This window comes from Oncorhynchus kisutch, linkage group LG3 (assembly GCF_002021735.2).
Source record: "Oncorhynchus kisutch isolate 150728-3 linkage group LG3, Okis_V2, whole genome shotgun sequence".
In the NCBI taxonomy this organism is placed as follows: Eukaryota; Metazoa; Chordata; class Actinopteri; order Salmoniformes; family Salmonidae; genus Oncorhynchus; species Oncorhynchus kisutch.
This window is the reverse complement of record NC_034176.2, coordinates 70231128-70259077: the sequence shown is the minus strand read 5'-3', so window position 1 is coordinate 70259077 and position 27950 is coordinate 70231128. Positions and strand designations below refer to the sequence as shown.

Sequence of the window (27950 nt, the reverse complement as noted above, 5' to 3'; positions counted from 1 at the left end):
AGAGCATTTGGATGATCCAGAAGAAGATTGGGAGAATGTCATATGGTCAGATGAAACCAAAATATAACTTTTTGGTAAAAACTCAACTCGTCATTTTTGGAGGACAAAGAATGCCGAGTTGCATCCAAAGAATACCATACCTACTGTGAAGCATGGGGGTGGAAAAATCATGCTTTGGGGCTGTTTTTCTGCAAAGGGACCAGGACGACTGATCCGTGTAAAGGAAAGAATGAATGGGACCATGTATCGTAAGATTTTGAGTGAAAACCTCCTTCCATCAGCAAGGGCATTGAAGATAAAACGTGGCAGGGTCTTTCAGCATGACAATGATCCCAAACACACCACCCGGGCAACGAAGGAGTGGCTTTGTAAGAAATATTTCAATGTCCTGGAGTGGCCTAGCCAGTCTCCAGATCTCAACCCCATAGAAAATCTTTGGAGGGAGTTGAAAGTCTGTGTTGCCCAGCAACAGCCCCAAAACATCACTGCTCTAGAGGAGATCTGCATGGAGGAATGGGCCAAAATACCAGCAACAGTGTGTGAAAACCTTGAAGACTTCAGAAAATGTTTGACCTCTGTCATTGCCAACAAAGGATTGAGATAAACTTTTGTTATTGAAAATACTGATTTGCAAATACATTCATTAAAAATCCTACAATGTGATTTTCTGGATATTTTTTTTCCTCATTTTGTCTGTCATAGTTGAAGTGTACCTATGATGACAATTACAGGCCTCATCTTTTTAAGTGGGAGAACTTGCACAATTGGTGGCTGACTAAATACTATTTTGCCCCACTGTAATTAGGTAACCAGGAAATGTATTTTTATTGAATTAGGGTGAAGAAAGACGAGCCTGGTTCTCTAGCCTAGAATAGAAAACACTGCCACATAACGCCTACCTGTCAAGGATATGTTAAGGACTTTAACAACTCATGTACTATACAAGATGTGAAAACTACAGGTTATTCCTTATACCAACAATGAATAGAGAATAAAAATAAAGTAATGGACATCATGCATTACTTGTAAAATACATTTAATCCCTTAATACTTGGGCAACAAAACCAAAATCTAAAACAGGAGAAAGGGCACAGATTTGAGTGGCAGTGGGCTATTGAGTCTCAGTCACTACATTGTGTAGTGTTTTTACAGTAGGGCAGTGACATAGATACTAAAGAGAGACACTCTTTTGCTGGCATTGTTCTTTCACCTTTGTGTTGTACAGCATATACAGCCATGTTGCTAATCTTCCCAACCTTTAGTAATTCAACTGATTTCTCAGTCCAGCACACTGCCACTGAAGCCGACACCCATTTGTCTTTTGACAACGTACCAGACAAAATATCACAATGAAAGGCATAGCTACATTGTCTTTACATGGTCATTAGTACAATAATATATAGCTGTACATGATACAAGACACTTAACCATATATCAGCATAGGCATTATGTGTTAACAAGACAAGGTTTTGGTTGGCTTAGAAAGCCATACAGTCTATTATGTAGGACTACACAAATGATGGAGTGAGTATGTGTGAGTGTTTAAGTGCTTATGTGTGTATATAGGTGAATGTTAAGGGCCTGGTTCCATTTCAGTCCCTAGGCCCATACCCCTTCCGTGTTAACAGATCTGAAAGGACTGGATGGGTGTAGATAATAGGGTGATAGCTCCACCTCGCCCTCTAATGGATCAGATTCAAATCTGTGAACTCTGAAGATCGAAATGGGGAAGCTGAAGATCGAAATGGAACCAGTAAGAAGTGCTTTGCAGTTGAGCAGGCAACCAAAGTCAAAGTGGAGCAAGAATGTATGACAAGAGCTCCCCCTGGCTTTGGAACCATAGCAATGGAATACCATGAAGCATCACAACAGGTCTGCCCTTAATGGTGGGTTGGTCGTGGACTTGACTTGTTGACATGGCCAGTATTTGACTTCCTGACACACAAACACAACCTCTCACAACTGCATGGTCAGTGGTATTATACAGTATCATCATACAGCACAGATACAACATTGTCCGGCATGTCCCAGCATAATAAGATGTTTGACTGTCAGTATAACAAGCAGGCATAAAAATGATTATTTGAAAATAAACTAGATTTGTATGAATGGCTGAAGGTGGCTTTTTTTTATTTTTCTTAAATATTTTTTTGCGTTTATGGCACCTGGTATTCCCAGGCGGTTTCCGACCAAGTACTAACCAGGTCCAGCGTATTTTTTTTTTACCCCGTATTAGGTCCCTTGGTTCATCTCTGCAACGGGCTCGGGAGATGTGAAGGTTGAGTCATGCATCCTCCGAAACATGACCAGCCTACTTCTTATTACACTGCTCTCTTAACCCAGATGTCAGCTGCACCAATGTGTCAGAGGAAATACTGTTCAACTGATGATTGGAGTCAGCTTACAGGCGTCCAGACCTGTCACAAGGAGTAGCTATAGCAAGATGAGCCAAGGAAAGCCCCCCCAGCCAAATCTTCCCCTACCCCAGACGGCACTGGGCCAATTGCGCGCCATTGTATTGGGCTCCCGGTCACGGCCAGTTGTGTCTGGGATCAAACCCCATGCTGTAGTGGCGCCTCAGCACTGCGTTTGTCCGCTGCGCCAGCCTAGGAGGTGAGGCTTCTGTAGGTATGCATAGTACACAGCAATAGGTTAAGGACAGGACATTCAATGTAGTTTTACAGGAACAAGGTGTTGTTGGGGAGGATGGGACATTCCACTCATAAGGCTCGGAGGCATGGGGTCTCTTTATGGCTTGGATTGGTAGGTGTTATAAAAGCACAGGGGAAACTATCACCTCTATTATCTTCGTTTTAGATGGAACAGACAAATCAATAGTATCCATTCACTGTTTCTTAGTGGTTGTTGTCTATGGAGAAAACTCAGGCAGACAAGCAGTGAGTGCAGAAACTTGTGGGGAGAAGGGATCCAATACATTACCCATGCTTGCCAGTCATAAAGCACTGCAAATATATACAGTTTATACATATACATTTGAAAAAAGATTGATAAACCAACAGAGTACAATGTTTTGGACTCCTCCAGCAAAGTAGCAATACTTTACAATTAAAACAAGATAATTCCTTGTGTGTGTGTGTTTAAATACCATGCCAATGTAAACCTCAACATTTTGTACAGACTAACATTAGTCAAAATACTGAACAGCGATAGGTGACAGACAAGAATAGTTGGTACTGCATTATCAAAAACTGTGTGAGAAGATTCATTTTTGATCTTGTACAACTGGCAAAATTGGCAAGCAACTATTTGAGGAAGTGACAGACTATAAAAACAAAAAAGGAAGATAAATATTTTCCTTCAGTCATTGGCTAGTATCTCCAGAGGTCACTAGCTCTTGCTTCTTTCCTCTGGATTTTAGTACACCGGGCTGTTGCGGATCCCACAGCACAGGACCATACTAAAGGTCATCTCAAAGATCTGACAGGAGAGAACAAAGAAATGAGAGGGGCATTATGGGTCTCTTCATAGAGATGCCAAGGATCCCTTATCTTGTATGAGCTACACTTCCACACAAGCTACATCATCTCTTTCATAATACTCACCATAATAATAGCAACTATCAGGGCAGCGATGCCAATCAGGTAAACCTTCTCGTTAAAGAGCTCCCTGATTTTTCCATGACAGTCCTGTCAAACAAAATAACACATTTGAGTCTAAATTGTATTTTGTGGCGTATGCACTATATAACCAACATTCTGTCCTCATAGTTGGACATAAGAGTACTTACTGTAGTGGAGGCGGAGACTGACTTGGGGCAGATGTCCGTTAAACCTTGGGTGATTAATGTAGTGAACGGTTTGCTGATGCCCCTACCACAGCATTCCAACTAAAAGAAAAAGGCACGTGTTAGTGGAGCTTTATTAGTGAGATGTGTGTCTGTGTTTGGATGTTGCTATGAGATTCACTTTGTGTGTTTAAAAATCAGCATACAAGAGAGTTTTGGACAGTTATGCTTTTAGTTTAAGTATGAGCTTGACTTACCGTCTCATGGAAGGCCTTCAGCACAGCAGCTGCAGCCTGTTTCTTGTCCTGGTCTGTTAAAGTGGTTGCTACAGAGTTGTCGTACACATTGTCATAGAAGGTAATCAGCTCTTTGGAAATCTACAACCAAAAAGGACAGGATGTGTCTGGTCAGGTTATGACAGATATGGAACGCTGAAGGAATAACTGAATGTAGTTATTCCGCCCTCAGTTACTTTGTCATGATCACATTAGAGCCACACTATGACATCATCAATGGCTTTTAACTATCATGTAGTACTGTATGCTACGCTGTGTTTCAATATACATTTTGTTTTTGTGTGTGTGCAATGTGTTTCTGTGTGTAAGATCAGAATTAGTATGTGTCCTCACCGAATCTTTGTGCATGAATCCAAAGATTCCAGCTGCCACCTCACAAGCGAACAGGATCACCAAGCAGGCAAAGAACTGGAGGAAAACACAGCCATTCATTCAGTGGACAATTTAGGAGATAGCCGGGAATGGGCTGGCTAGACCACATACAAGTGACTCTTTGCTGCATGGTGTTCTGTCTGTATGACTCACTGTTCCAAGAAGACACTGAGACTCCTGAATGGCACCATAGCAGCCGAGGAACCCGACAACCATCATCACTGCACCAACAGCGATCAGGATGTGAACACCTAAAATAGATAGGAAGAGAGAATAAACAAAGACAACTTGGTCAATAGTCAATATTCTACAGAACATTGCTAGTGTGTTTACTCCTTTTTGATAAGTGCAGTCATCTTAACCATCACCAGGTGGCATGAGTTGGTGTTATTTATTTAGCATGTTTTAATTCTGCCTAAATATGGAAACTTTACACAATTTACACAAGGTGCTTGGCTCTCAATCCAATGCAATAAGCATTCATGTCATGTCAAGACGCATCCAAACATTGTAGATAAATGTTATTCTTATGAAGAACATATGGCATAAGAATTGAAGAGAATGCAGGAGTGGGGAAGGATATTTTGTTTTCAGTTGAAAGGTTTATAATATATCAAAGTCGTCTCTCGCCAGGCTGTGCATGTTTTGTTTTTACAGCTCCTTAGTGTGGTCAGATTTCATCAGCCCCTCCCATCATGCCTTGTGTTCATCCATCAGATGCTCAGACAGGGCTAGCATGGTAACCATGGAAACCCAGGGTAGCTCTACTGACCTTGGTGTGCTGGACTGATTTTACCCATAAATTCAATCATAAAACCTGCGCTTAGAAATTGTCCCACTATGCATTTAATGCCTATGGTCTCGCACTGAATGTCAATTGGGGCGTTTAGGTGATATTATACACTTCCTGTGACCTCATCATTAAACTTTAGTATGTGGTCCAGAGCAACAGTTGCCTGAGCCACCACTTCCCGAGGCACGTAACATTATTGTTCAGTTCTGTTTCCACGACGACAGCCCTGAAGTTTTGCGGGGATAGTACGCCCGAGAAGATAGGGCTGGTGTGAGGTGAGCTGTGTGGCACCCATTTATCGTCTGAACAGTGAATGCAGACAGGGGTAGAAATGACTGACTAACCACAGACAATATGTTCATTTTTAGCTCAAGAAAGTAATTTTGTTGTGCTTTAGTTTTAGAGGCCTCTTCTCTTTCTTGTCCCCTATCTTTCTCAGATAAATTCAGTTCATGGGGGCTTTTTGCAAAGTATTACAGTACCAATTTTGATAAACCAACTTGGGGAAAAACACATCCTTGCTCGAAACTCTATACTGGGCTTTAAGTAGGGGTGCTGTATGCCACTGTCTCCTATGATCTCTCCCTCTCCCCACCCATCATCCTTAAGACCTCTACCCACGCCCCACAGAATACACTGCTATCCCATCCCTCTACTCTGTCCTTGATAGATACAGGGAGGGGCCCGGTCACGATTTGGGTTCATGTTTTTTTTGTAATCGCAAAGCTTATTGGATTCTCATCCTCTCCCATCCCCTCATATTCCAGTGAAGGGACAAAGACGGCCAGGACAGCGCCTCTCTCCTGCCTGCTCGCCTGGCTCATTTAAAAATCGATGGCATGGAGGCTGACCAAGTGCTCCTTCAATTTCCTTGATTGTGGCTGTGCGGCGGGGGGAATTGAATCACGGATGGGGAGCTTTTTACGAGCGCTGCTCAGCCATCCCTTACCATGACATCATCAGAACAAAACAGGGGCGTGACCGGCATGTTTAGCAGTGGGTCGATGCAGTATCACACCCTTCTCTCTCTTTCCCTTTTCTTTACCACTTGTTTGAGCTATATCCATCCGTTCATGCATTTGACCAATCTATGCATTATCAACAATGTATTTCCTTTCATCTATATACAAGTTCTAAAAATGTTGCTCTGAGAGTAAACTGGTTGGCTAAAACCAGCCGACTAGTTTGGAGGCCTCAGTTGGGTATTCCAAACAGCCTCAGAGGAAACTCAACATTTTTGTCTTTGTGACCAAGGTGCTTCCTGTGGTAAGCATCAAAAACATGTTTTTTCTTCTTGTGGCAAGCGGTGGCACTGATGACACATGGTACCTCTCTAGATTTCATATGACCAGAGTTTGAGTCATCCGTCCTACCCACTTGTGTACTAGTGAGAACATGGTTGCTACCATAAGACATAATTGGATACCACTAAATTAGAGGGAAGAGTGAACAGAGCCTACACAGTCTTTCCATTGGGAAGAAAAGGGCATTTCAACCAAACTAGATGTTTTTATTATTACCAAAAAATGTAAATGTTAAAACACAAATAATGTGTAATTACACAAATATGGTGAAATAGTGTAGGCTTTGGTCTGAGGTAAATAGTCTTTCTTCTGGTTGATTAATCAAGAGGTTCCAAACATCAGAGCCCCTGATGTGACCTACTCTGACCTCACTAACAGTGGATGAATGGTGACCAACACTCTCAGACAAAAAGGTGCTATCTAGAAACTAAAAGGGTTCTTTGGCTGACTCCATAGTGGAACCCTTTGAAGAACCCCATCTGTGGAAAAGGGTTCTACATGGAACCCAAAAGGGTTTTACCTGGAGCCAAAACAGGCCAAAACAGGTTCTCCTGTAGGGATGGCCGAAGAACCCTTTTTTCTAAGAGTGTAGTGCCCTGAAGAGACCCGGGGCCCATTCTAAGGATACTATTCACTATTTGCCTTTTGTTCATATCAATTGACTAGTTCGATTATTATAGGCACGAAAGAATATTCTGAAAACTGCACTACGTCAAGTACTGTATGTGTTAAATCCTTCAGGTAGAGAGAAATAATACACAATGCTTCAAATGGATTTTATGTTTATTTGAAACACATATTGTTCTTGGGTGCATGACCAAGGATATACAGTACAATGGATTTCCACTGAGTTTTCACTGGCCATTGCTTGTATGGAAATGATATGACAAACAGAGGGAGAAGTGCTGACCACACCCAGGTCATCTAGAAAAAGGTTGACTCCTGACCTCAATGTGTTTCAGTTCTTGTTTTATTCAAACTATTAAAATCGGTCCCTCTGGAGGATACACTTTCTTTGCGTGTAATAAACACAATGTACACTATATAGGCTAGTTACCGATAATTGTGTTAAGTTTAAATTCAATATGCCACAGACTACATTCTAAAGTTATAAAAAGGTACAGGTGTGACGTGAGCTCCGCTACCTCGTACAAAACGAAAAGTCACTGCTTATGTCACTATTTGAATGAGTCTTTGGCTGCGGAATAACATGTAGAGGCTGTACCAGCCTGTGCACATGAAAACTGATACAGCACCGTGGTACTGGATAGTATAGTACTCTCCAGAAAGTGTCCATGTGCATGCGTGTGTGCACGCCTGTGAAAGCTATTGCAGCCGTTAGTCTCATTAAATCTCTGGGCAAGCAGCTGGCTCCGAGCCAGAGGAAAGACCCTTGAGTGAGAGGAAACAGAGGTCCAACACCAGCTCTGGAACCAGTGCAGTCTATGACATCAGGTTCTCCACACCACAGTGCTAGAGTGTCCAGATGTGCTGCGTGGGGCCTATCACAGGAAGAGAAGGTATAGGCATGAGCGAAAAGAGAAAGAGAGAGATGGACTAGAGGTCGACCGATTATGATTTTTCAACACCGATACCGATTATTGGAGTACCAAAAAGCCGATACCGATTAAATCAGCCATTTATTTGTATTTTTATTTGTAATAATGACAATTACAACAATACTGAATGAACACTTATTTTAACTTAATATAATACATCAATAAAATCTATTTAGCCTCAAATAAATAATGAAACTTTCAATTTGGTTTAAATAATGCAAAAACAAAGTGTTGGAGAAGAAAGTAAAAGTGCAATATGTGCTATGTAAGAAAGCTAATGTTTCAGTTCCTTGCTCAGAATAAGAGAACATATGAAAGCTGGTGGTTCCTTTTAACATGAGTCTTCAATATTCCCAGGTAAGGTTGTAGTTATTATAGGAATTATATGACTATTTCCCTCTATACCATTTGTATTTCATTAACCTTTGACTATTGCATGTTCTTATAGGCACTTTAGTATTGCCAGTGTAACAGTATCGCTTCCGTCCCTCTCCTCGCTCCTCGCTCCTCCCTGGGCTCGAACCAGAAACACAACGACAATTAGCGCGCGCTAACTAGCTAGCCATTTCACTTCGGTTACACGAGCCTTATCTCGGGAGTTGATAGGCTTTAAGTCAAACAGCGCAATGCTTGACGCACAATGAAGAGCTGTGGGCAAAATGCACGGAAGTGCTGTTTGAATGAATGTTTACGCGCCTGCTTCTGCCTACCACCGCTCAGTCAAATACCTAGATACTTCTATGCTCAGTCAGATTATATGCAACGCAGGACACGCTAGATAATATCTACTAATATAATCAACCATATGTAGTTAACTAGTGATTATGATTGATTGTTTTTTATAAGAAATTTAATGCTAGCCATCAACTTACCTTGGCTTACTGCATTCGCCTAACAGGCAGTCTCCTTGTGGAGTGCAACGAGAGAGGCATGTCGTTATTGCGTTGGACATGTTAACTATAAGGTTGCAAGATTGGATCCCCCGAGCTGACAAGGGGAAAATCTGTCGTTCTGCCCCTGAACAAGGCAGTTAACCCACCGTTCCTAGGCCGTCATTGAAAATAAGAATGTGTTCTTAACTGACTTGCCTAGTTAAATAAAGGCGTTAAAAAAAAAGAGAATTTGGCAAATCGGCGCCCAAAAGTAACGATTTACGATTGTTATGAAAACTTGAAATAGGCCCTAATTAAATCGGCCATTCCGATTAATCGGTCGACCTCTAAGATGGACAGAGCAAGATAAAAACAAGAGGATTGAGATGATAGAGAGTGGTAGGGAGGTGGAGAGACAAAACAAAGAGAAAAGAAAGGAGGACAGAGGGAGGTAGACAGAGCTGAAGAGGAGGAAGTTGAGAGTGCAACACAGATGTTAAACACAAACAGATGGGGACAAAGCTGAACTTCAGTGGAAAGTAACGGGCTAGAGGGGAAACTTTCTCAAGAAGAGGGTGGGGCAGTATGAGGGAGGAGACAACGGGCTAGAGGGGAAACTTTCTCAAGAAGAGGGTGGGGCAGTATGAGGGAGGAGACAACGGGCTAGAGGGGAAACTTTCTCAAGAAGAGGGTGGGGCAGTATGAGGGAGGAGACAACGGGCTAGAGGGGAAACTTTCTCAAGAAGAGGGTGGGGCAGTATGAGGGAGGAGACAACGGGCTAGAGGGGAAACTTTCTCAAGAAGAGGGTGGGGCAGTATGAGGGAGGAGACTGGTGAGGAATTGTAGCCTTTCATTTAAAAAGAAAAGCAACAAGGACCATGCTCTGAAGAGAAAAATACTTTATGTAATGGGCAGGCTGTGATTATTACTCCTATTTGTTTTTGCATGTTTCAAACAAGCGAGTAAATTGTTGAAGGACATACAAACCCAGTTGCTGAAAAACAACCACAGTCTCTTGGTTTATCTTAATCATTTTTGAAGTGGCTGGAGAGAATACATGTCAAAATAATGCCCTGAAAACATCCACAACATCATTGGAAATCCCCTGAGGATGGATTGTGCTCCAGTTGGCTACTGTTTATTAGATCTGCATGGACATTGTGCATCAAGGCTAAATGGCTGTAGTTTCTTCTATTGCAAGTTCACTTCCCCCTCCATTTGACCTCCTTCTTTATTGCGATATCTGTTTACCCTTCTGACCTGAATTCACAAATGATAAAAATGAATGACATAACAAGGAAGATGATTCATGAAGCCAATTCTGAATGCAGATTTTGAACGTTGCAGCTAGTGAAAGTTGAGGTCAGAGAGAGGACGTTTATGAAGGAAGTTCACCGCACAAAGAAGGAATTTCATGTGGAGTATACAAAAGGGCGACAAGTTTGACCCCCTGAGTAGCAGGACAAATCCCTTGCTGATGTTAGTAACCTCAACGTAGTCATACAACCACAGCCAACTACACAGTATCGGACAGTGAAGTGTGAGTGATGCCACACTAGAGCTGAACATGACAGAGGAGTGCATCTGGGGGTCATATAGTGGAACACCAGCTTTTTAAGACATGCAGAGTCCAGACTCTGGAAGCAGTTCAGTGTTACATAAACCATCCAGGCTCCATTACTGTTAAATAATATCTCTACTTAAAGGACATTATCTAGAGGAAGTGGTAGCGAGAGGTATGAGCAGGAGTGCAAATTTAGACTCCTGGGGCAGGGGTGGCGTTAATAAGCATCTTCTGGCATCTTCTCCCCTCACGGGTGGGCTTTTACTGGAATCTATCAACAGAAAAGTAGACATAGTACTGTGTGTTTTCTCCCACTGAGTGTTTAATGGACCAGTAGAATTACCCTCTTACCGCTCTCCTCTGTCCAACCTCACAAGGCACGAGAGGAACCTGAGTACCACCCAAGTCCTGACAAAGTTACATTACATTTCAGTGTGTTTTTGTTGTTGTTGTAGTTAATGTAACATTTAATCACACTTATTTTAATTTGAGATCTGCTCTCGTTCTCTGTCCCTCAATATGGGTTGATTGCGTAATGTAAGGTAATGTGGGTTGTGTTGAAAATGTGGTTATAGGTCAAAGGCCTATATGTTTGTCTTTTCCTGTGAGGCTGGGTGTCTAACTTCCTGTGCACACCACAAAGGTTCTTGCTCTCTGCAATACAGTACTGTGTTGTGGTGAGGTGCCCAGTTCCATCTGAACATAACCAGACTTAGTCTCAAAACATTTACACTTTGGACCAGAATTGTTCAAACATCATACACTGGATCTGTACTCACTGACAGACCACTGGAGCAATAAGCAAGTACACTTATCCTTAACTTTCACAATCTCTAGCTGGGAAAGTTGCTTTTAGAACACAGAGCTACTATTTCAAAAGATCCAATGAATCAACATCGATACAATATCACCAATTATCAAGCTATGACAAGCATGATGAAATTGTGTCCTTACTTGCTTATTTTCCAAAGTATACATTTTTTACAGTATATGTCCAATACCAAGATTTGATGAATGTGCAAGTAGAGATACTGGGGTGCATAGGAGCAAGATAAATAAATACAGTATGGGGATGAGGTAGATTGGATGGGCTATTTACAGATGGGCTATGTACAGGTGCCGTGATCTGTGAGCTGCTCTGACAGCTGGTGCTTAAAGCTAGTGAGGGAGATATGAGTCTCCAGCTTCAGTGATTTTTGCAGTTCGTTCCAGTCATTGGCAGCAGAGAACTGGAAGGAGAGATGGCCGAAGGAAGAATTTGCTTTGGGGGTGACCGGTGAGATATACCTGCTGGAGCGTGTGCTACGGGTGGTTGCTGCTATGGTGACCAGTGAGCTGAGATGCAGTTGTACAGTAGCAAGGCTGCAGTACTTCCTACTGCTACTCTCACAAAGCAGATCAATAGCCTTATGATATCCCCTTGCACAGAGGTGGACAAACTATAGCCCATTCAATCAGGCCACTGTTGGATGTCTAAAACTAGATAGAAAGTATGTGTAGAAATTATAATAGGCCTATACATTTTAAAATAACTGTCGGCTTTCTGGCCCCCAAATTAATTTTGACAAACAAAAAATATAAGAATATAAGAAATATATATATATATTTTTAAATCGATTATGTACGGCCCTCTTTAATTACAAAGTCCCGATGTGGCCCTCGAGACTAAAAGTTTGCCCACCCTTGCCATAGCAGGTATCGCTATCTTGGCTGTGCAACCCCTTCAGTTGTCCCCAGTCATCAATGGCAACCCACTGAGCTGGGACAAAGGGGGCTGTGTCCATGGAGCCCCATGAGGTCATGGGTCAAGGCCTGCCCAGGCCATTACAGTGGAATTTCCCATCACCATCCCTTCTATTCCAACTATGTCCCAAATGGCATCCTATTCCTTTCATATTGCATTACTTATGGGCCCTGACCAAAAGTAGTGCACTATATAGGGAGTATGGTGCCATTTGGGACACATACAGTCTCCGACCTAACGAAACACACAAAATGGAAGCTGATAATACATATGAGCGACCTACTAGTGTCCCTTCCACTAGCAATTTTGTACTACAAGAAGAATACAATAAACACTTTCAAATTCATGCACAAAGTGAGTGGGGTAATGCGTTCCTCTAATAGACCATTTCAGGATATCTTAATGAGTCTTCACTTTGCCGGAATTGCTTAATTGTTGAGACAGTCGCATTCAAAGATTTGAAGTTTGTCTTACATTTGAAGCTATGCCTTGTAATGACTGGGAATGTACAATATTGTAGATGATTATAATGTCATGCATTATACAGTTAGATATCACTTGAGTAAGATGGATGTTAGTAGGCTGATATCTATGTTAATAACGTCTGGTTAATCATGACAGGCGAATGACCACAGTAATAAAATGGAGAGCTTTTGTCTCTTATAAAACAACAATTAACCTTGTGTAAAATGCACAAACTCGACACAAGGCTGTGTTTATCATTGTCTTACTCACAAAAATTACTTAGAAAAGCGCTTTGAATGATTTTAATGTTGTAACCTTAAGAAAGAGAAGATGTGATGACAACAATCAATTACTCCCTTTCCTGTTGCTATTTAACAAATGCCTCTTACAGAACTTGGTTTCTAAGAGCCACGAGATTTCCATTAGGTCTGAAATATAATCATGGTCAGCATTATGCCAATATCCCTTTAAGAACAGGGAGAGAAGAGGACCCAGAGAGAGAGGCCTAGTGAGAGACGAGGAGTAGTGGGGGGTGAGACAGGAGAATATCAAAGTGGACATAATAGTGAAACTGAAAACCTGATCCACTTGGTGTGTGGAATCATTGTCATGGTCAGAAAAACAGACAGTTGATCCTCTCTGGAGAATTTTCCAAGCCTCTAAAACATGTCAAGGCCTTAATGTAGGCTAGGAAAATGACAACATAAAAATGATGTTTACAGTTTTCAGAATAAGAAATGTGTGTGTGCACTCAGCAACAGTTTCTCAACAGAGATAATGCATAAACACTGCTATGGCTTCTTCTATTTGAATTCCACCCATACTGTTACATGGGTAATGACTTAACGGAGGATGTGGTGATGACAGAGAATGTTTTATTTGGCTGGTCTGTTGTGACACTTTTGCAACACATTCAGGGTTAGAGTGCTGCGACCCTTGCTTAGGGTGCTGTTGGTCTTCTTTCAGACAGAAATAAAGACCTCAGCTATAGAACATAGCCCATAACACCCAGCTGCTAACTAAGAATAATACCAGACGGGATCTCCCTTTTTAGTGCAATGGGAAAATCCCTGGCAACCTCAGTCCAGAATACACACATAGTGGACTGCCACAAGAACGATATTATTCAGTGAATTGTGAGGTATAAACCCAATACTACTGTCGCAGTACTTGTACTAAACAAAACTCCCAAAATACCTTAGGGTACTACACCTGTAAATGTTTGGTAGATACACAAGTCTTATTCTATATGTGTGGGTAGTAGTTGTCTAAACAAAAATATTGGATAAACATTGCACTGCTCTCTGGAAAAACATGTTTCTTGCTCAACATCTAAGCAACTTAGGCTACATACTTCCTGATAACACTGGAGACCTATCATTCTGTAAACCCCTTCATAAAAAGGTTAACTGAGGGAATTTACAATTCCTCACTGATGGCATTCATTTTTCCAAATGAACCCACAACCCTGATTGACAGAAATCAAATGAATTTCCCATTTTGAATCATTTAAATAAATGACTTAAGTAACCCTAAAGGAACTCCCATTACGTTTGATCACTTTGGCCATACTGGTAGAGAAGTGGAACCTGCCATTTAGAAAACACTGAGGGATCAGTGGAGCATTGGGGTACTGTTTGTTCTGCTTGACCTTGTCCCTTAGCACTCCAGGGGAGTACAACGACCCAATGGACCAGGTGTCAAATAGAGAGAACCCAGCTCACAACACCATGTTTATAGCACACATATTCACCATGTTAAATGCATGGTACAGTATAGTCTGACGACAAGGAGGGAGAGTTAAAGTACTTACTGTTTAAGAAGGTGGTTGGTGCTTGTTGGCCGTCAAACTTCAACTCTAGCAGGCTGCTGGTGTGGCCGTCATGTCGAAGCCACAGAGCCACGCCCAGGACCACACCTCCTGCGAGCTGGACAGAAGAGAGGGAATGAGAAAATTGGAATAGACACATGCACTCACATAGAAGAACCAACATTAATTGACCTTGCATAATTAACTTTGAAGCCTTATTTTGTTAAGTGTAGCAAATAGAACTTCAGTGTTGTTCATGTTCTTTGCAGACTGAACATCGTCACTTCCACCACCCTCTTCTCCAAAGCAACAGTGTCTCTGCCTAATCTCCCTGCCAATGTAGGAGTCAATGGTGATATTGATGCGGTAGCACAAAAAGGGGCTCTGAGGACGACACCTTCACTGGACCAGCACACACCATCACCACCGGTTCCGCATCTTGAGTGGGGGCCGGAGAGCTGACCTGAGGAGAGGCCTTGCATGCGAGGATGCATCTATCATTAGTAATGTTTCACAGTAACCTGTCAAACTGACCCTTTACAGAAATAGCTCACCACAAGGTTAGAATATGACTCAGCGCTAAAGCCGACCTGGCCCCGAAAAGAGTAGTGCCTTCCTTAAGGCAGAAGTTTGCATCCTGTAGCTCCAACTCCAAAAAGTTCTGGGACACCGTGAAGTCCATGGAGAACAAGAGCACCTCCTCCCAGCTGCCCACTGCACTGAGGCTAGGTAACACGGTCACCACTGATAAATCCATGATTATCGAAAACTTCAATAAGCATTTCTCAACGGCTGGCCATGCCTTCCGCCTGGCTACTTCAACCTCGGCCAACAGCTCCGCCCCCCCCGCAGCTCCTCGCCCAAGCCTCTCCAGGTTCTCCTTTAACCAAATCCAGATAGCAGATGTTCTGAAAGAGCTGCAAAACCTGGACCCGTACAAATCAGCTGGGCTTGACAATCTGGACCCTCTATTTCTGAAACTATCTGCCACCATTGTCGCAACCCCTATTACCAGCCTGTTCAACCTCTTTCATATCGTCTGAGATCCCCAAGGATTGGAAAGCTGCCGCAGTCATCCCCCTCTTCAAAGGGGGAGACACCCTGGACCCAAACTGTTACAGACCTATATCCATCCTGCCCTGCCTACCTAAGGTCTTCGAAAGCAAAGTCAACAAACAGGTCACTGACCATCTCGAATCCCACCGCACCTTCTCCGCTGTGCAATCTGGTTTCCGAGCCGGTCATGGGTGCACCTCAGCCACACTCAAGGTACTCAACGATATCATAACCGCCATCGATAAAAGACAGTACTGTGCAGCCGTCTTCATCGACCTTGCCAAGGCTTTCGACTCTGTCAATCACCATATTCTTATCGGCAGACTCAGGAGCCTCGGTTTTTCGGATGACTGCCTTGCCTGGTTCACCAATTACTTTGCAGACAGAGTTCAGTGCGTCAAATCGGAGGGCATGCTGTCCGGTCCTCTGGCAGTCTCTATGGGGGTGCCACAGGGTTCAATTCTCGGGCCGACTCTTTTCTCTGTGTATATCAATGATGTTGCTCTTGCTGCGGGCGATTCCCTGATCCACCTCTACGCAGACGACACCATTCTATATACCTTCGGCCCGTCTTTGGACACTGTGCTATCTAACCTCCAAACAAGCTTCAATGCCATACAACACTCCTTCCGTGGCCTCCAACTGCTCTTAAACGCTAGTAAAACCAAATGCATGCTTTTCAACCGGTCGCTGCCTGCACCCGCATGCCCGACTAGCATCACCACCCTGGATGGTTCCGACCTAGAATATGTGGACGTCTATAAGTACCTAGGTGTCTGGCTAGACTGCAAACTCTCCTTCCAGACTCATATCAAACATCTCCAGTCGAAAATCAAATCAAGAGTCGGCTTTCTGTTCCGCAACAAAGCCTCCTTCACTCACGCCGCCAAGCTTACCCTAGTAAAACTGACTATCCTACCGATCCTCGACTTCGGCGATGTCATCTACAAAATGGCTTCCAACACTCTACTCAGCAAACTGGATGCAGTCTATCACAGTGCCATCCGTTTCGTCACTAAAGCACCTTATACCACCCACCACTGCGACTTGTATGCTCTAGTCGGCTGGCCCTCGCTACATATTCGTCGCCAGACCCACTGGCTCCAGGTCATCTACAAGTCCATGCTAGGTAAAGCTCCGCCTTATCTCAGCTCACTGGTCACGATGGCAACACCCATCCGTAGCACGCGCTCCAGCAGGTGTATCTCACTGATCATCCCTAAAGCCAACACCTCATTTGGCCGCCTTTCGTTCCAGTACTCTGCTGCCTGTGACTGGAACGAATTGCAAAAATCGCTGAAGTTGGAGACTTTTATCTCCCTCACCAACTTCAAACATCAGCTATCTGAGGAGCTAACCGATCGCTGCAGCTGTACATAGTCTATTGGTAAATAGCCCACCCTTTTTCACCTACCTCATCCCCATACTGTTTTTATTTATTTACTTTTCTGCTCTTTTGCACACCAATATCTCTACCTGTACATGACCATCTAATCATTCATCACTCCAGTGTTAATCTGCAAAATTGTAATTATTTGCCTACCTCCTCATGCCTTTTGCACACATTGTATATAGACTCCCCCTTTGGTTTCTACTGTGTTATTGACTTGTTAATTGTTTACTCCATGTGTAACTCTTTGTTGTCTGCTCACACTGCTATGCTTTATCTTGGCCAGGTCGCAGTTGCAAATGAGAACTTGTTCTCAACTAGCCTACCTGGTTAAATAAAGGTGAAATAAATAAATAAATAAGAGGGCATGATAGTGCTACTTGACTTATCACCGACGGACAGCTCGTGATACTTCAACGATCATCAACCTAAAAGGTAATATCTGACTTTCATACTCTAGAACAATTGTATCTCTTGACTTCTGAACGAGACATACTGAGACAACTACCCTCCACACTCCTCGTGCTGAATAAATCCACCTCCTAACCGAGGTGGGTGAATAGCAACAGTGGTGTTATAAGGGGTTTTGTCTCGAACCGTTCTCTTCACTAATCAGTAAATCATAGTACAAACTTCTAGTAGGAGAAACAGATACTAAGTGATTGGATAACGCTCTGGAGAAATTGTGAGTGGAAGAACATACTCTTAGGGGACCAACCAGGTCAACGTGCGCTAAGGTTGACGGTTAGGAGGTGGATTTATTCAGCACGAGGACTGCTTGTTGTAATACATATATAAAGGCATTAATAGTAGTAAGGTGTACAACTGTGTGACTTGCAAACAGTGAATAAAAAGTAGAAACTAGACCCAAAACCATAGGGGAGAGAACGCCTCTGACACTCCCGTTCTAGGGGAACAAGTCTAGTTTCTACACTAAAGACAATATGATGGTTTGGACAGAATAATCATTTTATTGCAACAGGTATCCTCTGTATTAATATTCAAGCAGTATTAACCGACGGGTGTAGGCATTAAATCGTAAATCGTTTGTCTAGATACTAGAGTGATTGGGAACCCTATAAGCGCAACGGCTGGTGAAGAGTCTACTCTTTGGGAACCCTATAGAGCAACGGCGGGTGAAGAGTCTACTCTTTGGGAACCCTATAAGAGCAACGGCGGGTGAAGAGTCTACTCTTTGGGAACCCTATAGAGCAACGGCGGGTGAAGAGTCTACTCTTTGGGAACCCTATAAGAGCAACGGCTGGTGAAGAGTCTACTCTTTGGGAACCCTATAAGCGCAACGGCTGGTGAAGAGTCTACTCTTTGGGAACCCTATAGAGCAACGGCGGGTGAAGAGTCTACTCTTTGGGAACCCTATAAGAGCAACGGCGGGTGAAGAGTCTACTCTTTGGGAACCCTATAGAGCAACGGCGGGTGAAGAGTCTACTCTTTGGGAACCCTATAAGAGCAACGGCTGGTGAAGAGTCTACTCTTTGGGAACCCTATAGAGCAACGGCGGGTGAAGAGTCTACTCTTTGGGAACCCTATAAGAGCAACGGAGGGTGAAGAGTCTACTCTTTGGGAACCCTATAGAGCAACGGCGGGTGAAGAGTCTACTCTTTGGGAACCCTATAAGAGCAACGGCGGGTGAAGAGTCTACTCTTTGGGAACCCTATAAGAGCAACGGAGGGTGAAGAGTCTACTCTTTGGGAACCCTATAAGAGCAACGGAGGGTGAAGAGTCTACTCTTTGGGAACCCTATAGAGTAACGGCTGGTGAAGAGTCTACTCTTTGGGAACCCTATAAGCGCAACGGCGGGTGAAGAGTCTACTCTTTGGGAACCCTATAGAGCAACGGAGGGTGAAGAGTCTACTCTTTGGGAACCCTATAGAGCAACGGCGGGTGAAGAGTCTACTCTTTGGGAACCCTATAAGAGCAATGGAGAGTTGAAGAGTCTACTCTTTGGGAACTAAAGATGCCTGGTAAAGGTACTCTAAGTCTGATTGATATTATCTAAGATCCTGAAACACGCCTAACGGCACCACAAAGGCTAATATCAGAATAAAAGGGCAGGCTACATAACCAGGCCAGTCCGGCGGGCCTGTGAGTCACCTGTTAGCCGGGTGACATAAGAACTTGAGTGAGACGAATTGGGGTACCTCAATGGTCTTCTAGCAAAATCCCCCACCGTGACAATATCCCTGTTACTCCATGCTTTACCTAAACTGACAACTTTTATACAGCCCAGGTTTCTATTTCAGCAGTGTCTGGTTTCTCCCTGAATTTAGATGAACATTGAAAAGCATTTTCTACCATAGCCTCCATTTTGGCTCTGAGAATGGGGGACTACTTGGCCCCCTGTCTAGTGCCTCTCCAGAAACTGCAAAGAGCTGAAAATAGGAGGACAGAAGAAGTGGGGAAAGTGAGGCGTTATTCAAAGATTAATTTCTGCATAAATGTTTTATTCTATTCAGCCGTATAGCAGCTGGGGACACCAAGAGTGGATTGGTGTTGACAGGTCTTTACGGTTGCCATTAGGATGGGGAGCATTGGTGCTTAGGTAATTCATCTACACATTACCGATTCTGCCGCAACCCAAACAAACACAGGCAGCACAACTCTGACTAAGGAATGTCCAGACAAGTGGAGGACAAAGGAGGCCCTGCTCACCCACCCACTCCCCCAGAGTCCTGTTAGCCCCCTGCCCTACCTTATGATAAGAAAGCACAGCCACATCTGTTAACAGCTGCATAACAACACAGAACACTGGAAGAGATCACCACCCCACCTTGTCTGACAGTGGGGTGGTGGCTGTAATGCTTCAGATGAAGAGAGCTTTCACTAAGGCTTCCTTGTACCTGGAGTCAGGGTCTCTACAAACCACTACTGTACCTCTGCCCTGCAGTTGGTAAAATATTTCTGACTGGACTTAACTCCAAAAGGTTTATTAGGTTAGTGAAATGTAATATATCTAACTCATATCTTCCCTGCAGGAATATGTTAAGACTTAACCTAAGTTAGCTGTATATTAATCATGGTCCCTCTGGTTGAATTAATTCCTGAAAATAGCCTCCCCTACCCAGCCTCTCTTCTCTTCTCTCCTCCACATCTCCCTCAGAAAGCTTCATTCCACCGCTGAGGCTCGCTGCTGCCTGGCAACCAGATCAACACTGCAGCCTGCCAAAGGGTGAGGCCCCTGAACGGTTGCATTCTGGAGCAGCCAAGAGAGACGTCTGCACAGTCATTTCTTTGGGGATTTTTGTAATTTGGACATGAATATACTGTATCTAGTACTTGAGAAAGACACAGACCCCGAGAAACAGTTAAGTGTACATATATTAAATTAATATGATACTGTATCGTACAATGTTTAATATAAACTTGTTATTAACTTTGTTTTCTCACAAATGGAAAGAGTCCATACTTATTTCCAAATTCTATATTGAGGCCTAATGGTCCCATAATATATAAAGTAAAAACATTCCTTAGGTGCTGCTATGGAAAAACTATGAATAAGAGCAGTGGATGAAGTCCAGTGTCTGGGAAGGCAGGCCAGTTCTCTGCAGCTCTATTGTCACCCTCCTCTTTTGGGAGTCTTCCCTCGCTGTTGCTGTTCCCAGTATGGGCAAGGGCCGCTCTGATATCCACTGTAGACACACTATGAGCCCCCCACCCCTCCCCCGCAATAAGTCAGGTCTCATCTCTTTTCCCTCGCCTTCCCAACAGACTGGCCTGCGAGCAACCTGCAGAGACAGGTGGCTGCATGGAGAAAATAACAGAGGTAACATGTGTCAGTGCACAGTCAGTTTGCTTCCACGCCAGGGGGTCTCAATGAAGAAGGGAACTTTGGACTCCTTTTCCTATCAGGACACCAAAGCCTTATGAGGGCAACAGAGATATTCCACTGTGTTTTATTCTCTGTGTGGTTTCTGCGGCAAGATTCCACTGTAGGATGTTAAACAGTTTGGAAAGTATTTCATGGTTCTATCCCAAGTACAGTGCTTCTTTCCATTGCCTCCTCCCATCCATGTACTGATCAAGCCCCAATCTACTTAGAGTTGGTTTTATAGGCTACAAAAAAAGATGTCACCACAGACAAGTCACTATTCCACTAACATAATTATTAGATAACAAAATGTTTATACAATATTGTTACTATAGAAATTACAAAGATACGACACAGTTGTGAGCATTCAAATCCAATCCATTATTATTAATATTATCAAAGTGGTACGAGGCCAACCAACCAAGTGACTTGCAAGTGAGTCTTCTGAAAATCTCAGGGAGACCATCCAACCATTTCATAATATTAACCCTATCAGATAAACTTAATCATGTCATTTCCATGTTAGCTAAAAAGTTAAATTCACAGAAAAACAATACACCAAAACAGCTACTATCTTCAAGTACACATCATGAACTGCTTATCTGACTTCCCTCAACTCTTGCCTGAGAAAGAGCATTTTCAGCATGTTCAGAGTTCGAGAGATAAATGTGTCACTTATCTGTGTGAGGAAGTCGAGTTCAGGTTCTTCCTGTACTATGACCGCAAACACAACATAGTATACCTCAGTGCCAGAACCCTACTGTGTTTCCCCTTTGCTGTATTAGAACTGTATCCTGATTAGAGGTCGACCGATTATGATTTATCAACACCGATACCAATACCGATTATTGGAGGACCAAAAAAGCCACTACCGATTAAATCGGGTGATTTAAAAAAAAAAGTATTTGTAATAATGACAATTACAACAATACTGAATGAACACTTATTTTAACTTAATATAATACATCAATAAAATCTATTTAGCCTCATGCAAATAATGAAACATGTTCACTTTGGTTTAAATAATGCAAAAACAAAGTGTTGGAGAAGTAAAAGTGCAATATGTGCCATGTAAGAAAGCTAACGTTTAATTTCCTTGCTCAGAACATATGAAACCTGGTGGTTCCTTTTAGCATGAGTCTTCAATATTCCCAGGTAAGAAGTTTTAGATTGTAGTTATTATAGGAATTATGGGACTATTTCCCGCTATACCATTTGTATTTCATTAACCTTTGACAATTGGATGTTCTTATAGGCACTTTAGTATTGCCAGTGTAACAGTATAGCTTCCGTCCCTCTCCTCGCTCTTCCCTGGGCTCGAACCAGCAACACAACGACAACAGCCACCATCGAAGCAGCGTTACCCATGCAGAGCAAGGGGAACAACTACTAGAAGGCTCAGAGCGAGTGACGTTTGAAACGCTATTAGCACAAGCTAAGTAGCTAGCCATTTCACTTCGGTTACACGAGCTTCATCTCAGGAGTTGATAGGCTTGAAGTCATAAACAGCGCAATGCTTGACGCACAACGAAGAGCTCCTGGCAAAAATGCAGGAAAGTGCTGTTTGAATGAATGTTTACGCGCCTGCTTCTGCCTACCATCGCTCAGTCAGATACTTAGATACTTGTATGCTCAGTCAGATTATATGCAACGCAGGACACGCTAGATAATATCTAGTAATATCATCAACCATGTGTAGTTAACTAGTGATTATCATTGATTGTTTTTTATAAGTTTAATGCTAGCTAGCAACTTACCTTGGCTTACAGCCATCGCGTAACAGGCAGTCTCCTTGTGGAGTGCAACGAGAGAGAGGCAGGTCGTTATTGCGTTGGACTAGTTAACTGTAAGGTTGCAAGATTGGATCCCCCGAGCTGACATGGTGAAAATCTGTCGTTCTGCCCCTGAACGAGGCAGTTAACCCACTGTTCCTAGGCCGTCATTGAAAATAAGAATGTGTTCTTAACTGACTTGCCTAGTTAAATAAAAGGTATATATAAAAATAAAAAAACAAGCAAAAATCTTTTGGCAAATCGGCACCCAAAAATACCGATTTCCGATTGTTATGAAAACTTTTTTTAAAATCAGCCCTAATTAGTTGGCCATTCCGATTAATCGGTCGACCTCTAATCCTGATACTACAGAACTACATGCCTAGCTGCTGCCATCTGTCTGGGACCAGATAACATACCACCTTACTGCCCTAGCACCTCAGGTCTTTTTACTGCAGTCTAGTGAGAGGACTATTTCTGCCACATGCCTTGTGTGCAGGGGGTTGTAAAATGCTTGGCATGCTGCTGCTGGTGGTGGGAATGGCTCAAATGCAGATCCTGTAAACCACGGGTCAGCCACCAGCCCCTTTCCACTCTACTCTGATTTATATTCTGAGAGACCCATAAGTCTTGTCCTTGGAATGCGGGTGTACAAGAGGACATTCCCTGGCATTGTTGAAATCAGAATTGTATTTGATATATCTCAATGACTTGTTGTCCCGGCTCAAAAGGCAATCTACAGGAATGAACAAAGTGATTCAAAGGTTTTAATGTGAAAGGATGTGTTCAAACTAAAAGGTAATTAGATTAAATAGAGATGTATTTTTTGCCAGCTTGTTCTTGAAGCCACCTGTTCAACATATGCAAAATGGCAAGGGTAGCAACCCCTAATCAACATTTTTGGGGGAAATGCCTTAAATTTAATTTACAATGACAATGTCTTGGGATTAATTACCCTTGAGAGATCAGAGAGTTGATGATATACATGTCCAGTCTAATGGATTTGGTCATTGAGCAAGCAAAAGACCTGACACATCAATCCATGCAACCACTTAAGCAATCATGAATTGTAAAATGAGTATCTCTCAGTCTCCACAGATGACTGCTATGCCACACCCCAGCCCCTACTATAATTCATCCTTTCCAACCTTCTTCATGACTGAGCCAAGACTCACAATGAATTTCACTCCCACATTACAACCCACATGCACAAGTGCGGGTCTTGGCTAGATGTCGACCGATTATGATTTTCCAACCGATTATTGGAGGATCCAAAAAAAGCCGATACCGATTAATCTACCGATTTTATTTATTTATTTGTAATAATGACAATTACAACAATACTGAATGAACACTTATTTTAACTTAATATAATACATCAATAAAATCATTTTAGCCTCAAATAAATAATGAAACATGTTCAATTTGGTTTAAATAATGCAAAAACAAAGTGTTGGAGAAGAAAGTAAAAGTGCAATATGTGCCATGTAAGAAAGCTAACGTTTAAGTTCCTTGCTCAGAACATATATAAGCTGGTGGTTCCTTTTAACATGAGTCTTCAATATTCCCAGGTAAGAAGTTTTAGGTTGTAGTTATTATAGGAATTATAGGACTATTTCTCTCTATACCATTTGTATTTCATTAACCCTTGACTATTGGATGTTTTTATAGGCACTTTAGTACTGCCAGTGTAACAGTATAGCTTCCGTCTCTCTCCTCGCTCCTCCCTGGGCTCGAACCAGGAACACAACGACAACAGCCACCCTCGAAGCAGCGTTACCCATGCAGAGCAAAGGGAACAACCACTCCAAGTCTCAGAGCGAGTGACGTTTGAAACGCTATTAACACGCACCCCGCTAACTAGTTAGCCATTTCACATCGGTTACACCAGCCTAATCTCAGGAGTTGATAGGCTTGAAGTAATAAACAGCACAATGCTTGACGCACAACGAAGAGCTGCTGGCAAAACGCACGAAAGTGCTGTTTGAATGAATGCTTACGAGCCTGCTGCTGCCTACCACCACTCAGTCAGACTGCTCTATCAAATCAGACTTAGTTATAACATAATAACACACAGAAATACGAGCCTTAGGTCATTAATATGGTCGAATCTGGAAACTGTCATCTCGAAAACAAGACATTTATTCTTTCAGTGAAATACGGAACCGTTCCGTATTTTATCTAAGGGGTGGCATCCATTCCTCTAAATATTCCTGTTACATTGCACAACCTTCAATGTTCTGTCATAGTTACATAAAATTCGCACAAATTAGGCATCCCAAAGTGTTGCATATACACTGACTCTGTGTGCAATGAACACAAGAGAAGTGACACCATTTCACCTGGTTAATATTGCCTGCTAACCTGGATTTCTTTTAGCTAAATATGCAGGTTTAAAAATATATACTTCTGTGTATTGATTTTAAAAAAGGCATTGATGTTTATGGTTAGGTACACATTGGAACAACGATAAGCACCGCATCGATTATATGCAACGCAGGACACGCTAGATAAATTAGTAATATCATCAACCATGTGTAGTTAACTAGTGATTATGATTCATTGGTTGTTTTTTATAAGATAAGTTTAATGCTTGCTAGCAACTTACCTTGGCTTCTTACTGCATTCGCGTAACAGGCAGGCTCCTCGTGGAGTGCAATGAGAGGCAGGTGGTTAGAGCGTTGGACTAGTTAACTGTAAGGTTGCAAGATTGTCAGCTCCGGGGATTCAATGTGAAAATCTGTCGTTCTGCCCCTGAACGAGGCAGTTAACCCACCGTTCCTAGGCCGTCATTGAAAATAAGAATGTGTTCTTAACTGACTTGCCTAGTTAAATGAAGACTAAATAAAAGGTGAATAATTTTTTATATATATAAAAATAAAAAAACATCGGCCAACTGTGTCTAAAAATACCGATTTCCGATTGTTATGAAAACTTGAAATTGGCCCTAATTAATCTGCCATTCCGATTAATTGGTCGACCTCTAGTCTTGGCACAGTCAATGATTTCTCACATGCAGTGTCCTCACCTAATCTGGGGTCACCCAAAGTAGCCTTGGGGATATGTTTACAAGAATAGTCCGGAGGTCTACCAATACATGTCTTTCTGATTGTTGTGGTTCTATACACGCTCTTAAGAATACTTCTGCCTAACCATCAATCAATAACATATCCCTATAATAAAAATATACATCTCAAGACAGAAGAATATGGAACGACCTGCAACAAACACTCAAACTGGACAGTTTTAACTGGATCGCTTCATTCAAAGACTCAAATCATTAACACTCTTACTGACAGTTGTGGCTGCTTTGTGTGATGTATTGTTGTCTCTACCTTCTTGCCCTTTGTGCTGTTGTCTGTGCCCAATAATGTTTGTACCCTGTTTTGTGTTGCTACCATGTTGTGTTGCTGCCATGCTGTGTTGTTGTCTTAGGTCTCTATTTATATAGCGTTGTCTCTCTTGTTGTGATGTGCGTTTTGTCATGTATTTTTAATCCCTGCCCCTGTCCCAGCAGGAGGCCTTTTTCCAGGACGTTATTGTAACTGGCTTGCCTAGTTAAAAAATATGTCTTCTGACGAAAATGTTACACCAACAAAAATTTGCATAAACGTTTGTGGTCTTTTTGTCAAAGTTTCCATCCATCCAAATGAGTCATCCACAATTAAAGTTCCCCAATGAATCACAGAGGCAAAGCCATTTCTGGGGATTTACACAACGATTAACGGGCCACTTATAGTCAAACAAAAAATGGCAGAATTTAATCAAGTTCTTTGGTGGCAAAAACACTACTGAAAATTAGGGGTGTAAGTATGAGGTTACGGAGGGACAACATCGAGGTATTCCAATCTAAACAACGCCTGAAATGTGATCTGTAACCGAAAACGGACCACAACCTATGTTCTTAGTTCCTGCACAGTCATATTCCGGGCAATCATACCCTGCACTCGGTTATTATTTCTATCCTTATTTTAGTTAGCAACATAATTTCGAATATTCACATATCGTGACTGTCTGTTCCCGATGCGGTCCCTAAAATATGGCTGCTCTTCTACCCTTATTCGCAATAAGAACGCACCTCATATCGGCATATGGCAGCATAGGCTACGAGTCTAGGTCTATTCAAAAACAAAACCGCTATTTTTATTTTATTTGAATAAAAATATAATAAATAAATAAGACTACAAAATCGGCAGGCCTATTTGGGTGAGGTTTTCCCCAGATATTATACCTATTTGGCAACAACATCAACAAAAAAGACAAAATAAATCACGAACTATTTTTAGCAGGAAGAGGGGGAGGTTACTGCCCCTATAGACAAACAACCAAATGCTTGGCCAGTTAAAAGTCTATATTACAAGAAAAAAAGTCTCACCCAGAAGATGAAGTTGAAGAAGAAAAGCATGTATTTGATACATTTAGTGCAGCCTTCGACTCCCATAGTTGAAGTATTCAGATCCCTTTCGGTGGTGAGGCGACGGGCAAGAGACACAAGCCCAGGCGGTTTTTGAATGAAAATAATCCGATTTTTTTTGCCACTGGACTTTTTGTCGAGGTCGACGGCAAAACCCAAATACTACCCGCCCCTTAAAAACTAGGTGGAAAAGACTCCGACTGCTCGCCAACAAGATATGTAGGATACGCAATCCTTTCACGTGACCCACCGCAGTTTTTTTAATAAGCCTCTCTCCTTGCACAAATCGAACAATATTGTTGTACAACGGTGCCGCCTACAGAGAAAAAGGGGCATGGCAGTTTAGGGGGCTATGTCTATTGGGCCAGTGGGTGGGTTTAGGGCCGCTATTATACAATTATTGTTAGGCCTACTACAAGACCCTGAGTGTGCATAGAGTCGACTTGTTTCTTCCATAGGTTTATCTGTGACTGGTGCTCCAGGTAGCATGGCATCAAACTGTTGGGGTCTGTGTTGTACTCAGTTTTGCATGTTTGTAGGCTAACTAGTTTAGGCTGTAGCCATTCACTTTGGCCTATAGAGAAGCTACATACAGGCTGCTGTATCATATGGAGTGATATTGTTATTGACATCCTGACAGGACAGGTTAGCTCAATTACTGAGCATTTGTAGTGCATGCATTTTTCATGTCTCATTCAAAGACCCAAATCGAGTCTTTACATTTTAAAAGCCAAGTTGGAATACTTCCAGAATATGGCAATTCATCAAGTGTGATTTTTTGGGAAGCTATACCTCACAGTCACACCACATCTCTAGAAATCACCACCAAATTTATATAGGATATAGAGCACAGATCTTGCATAGCAGTATTCCAGCATACAATAGGCCTAGGCTACTTTAAAATACAGTATGTTACAAAGACACAATGACAACAAAGATCATAAGTAATGTAGTAATTCAAGCTTAG

The 27950-nt window shown here is 42.4% G+C and overlaps 1 protein-coding gene across 1 annotated transcript; it reads right to left on the bottom strand.

Moving 5' to 3' along the window:
- Nucleotides 1–1019: 1019 nt before the first annotated feature.
- On the bottom strand, nt 1020–27273 carry LOC109888410 (CD81 antigen-like). Its single transcript, XM_020479583.2, has 8 exons — nt 26945–27273; nt 14529–14643; nt 4567–4664; nt 4375–4449; nt 4003–4122; nt 3749–3847; nt 3564–3647; nt 1020–3438 (listed from the first exon to the last, which is right to left on the bottom strand). The coding sequence occupies exons 1-8, from the start codon at nt 27008–27010 to the stop codon at nt 3376–3378; spliced, it is 720 nt and encodes a 239-aa protein (XP_020335172.1). The 5' UTR covers nt 27011–27273; the 3' UTR covers nt 1020–3375.
- Nucleotides 27274–27950: the final 677 nt, after the last annotated feature.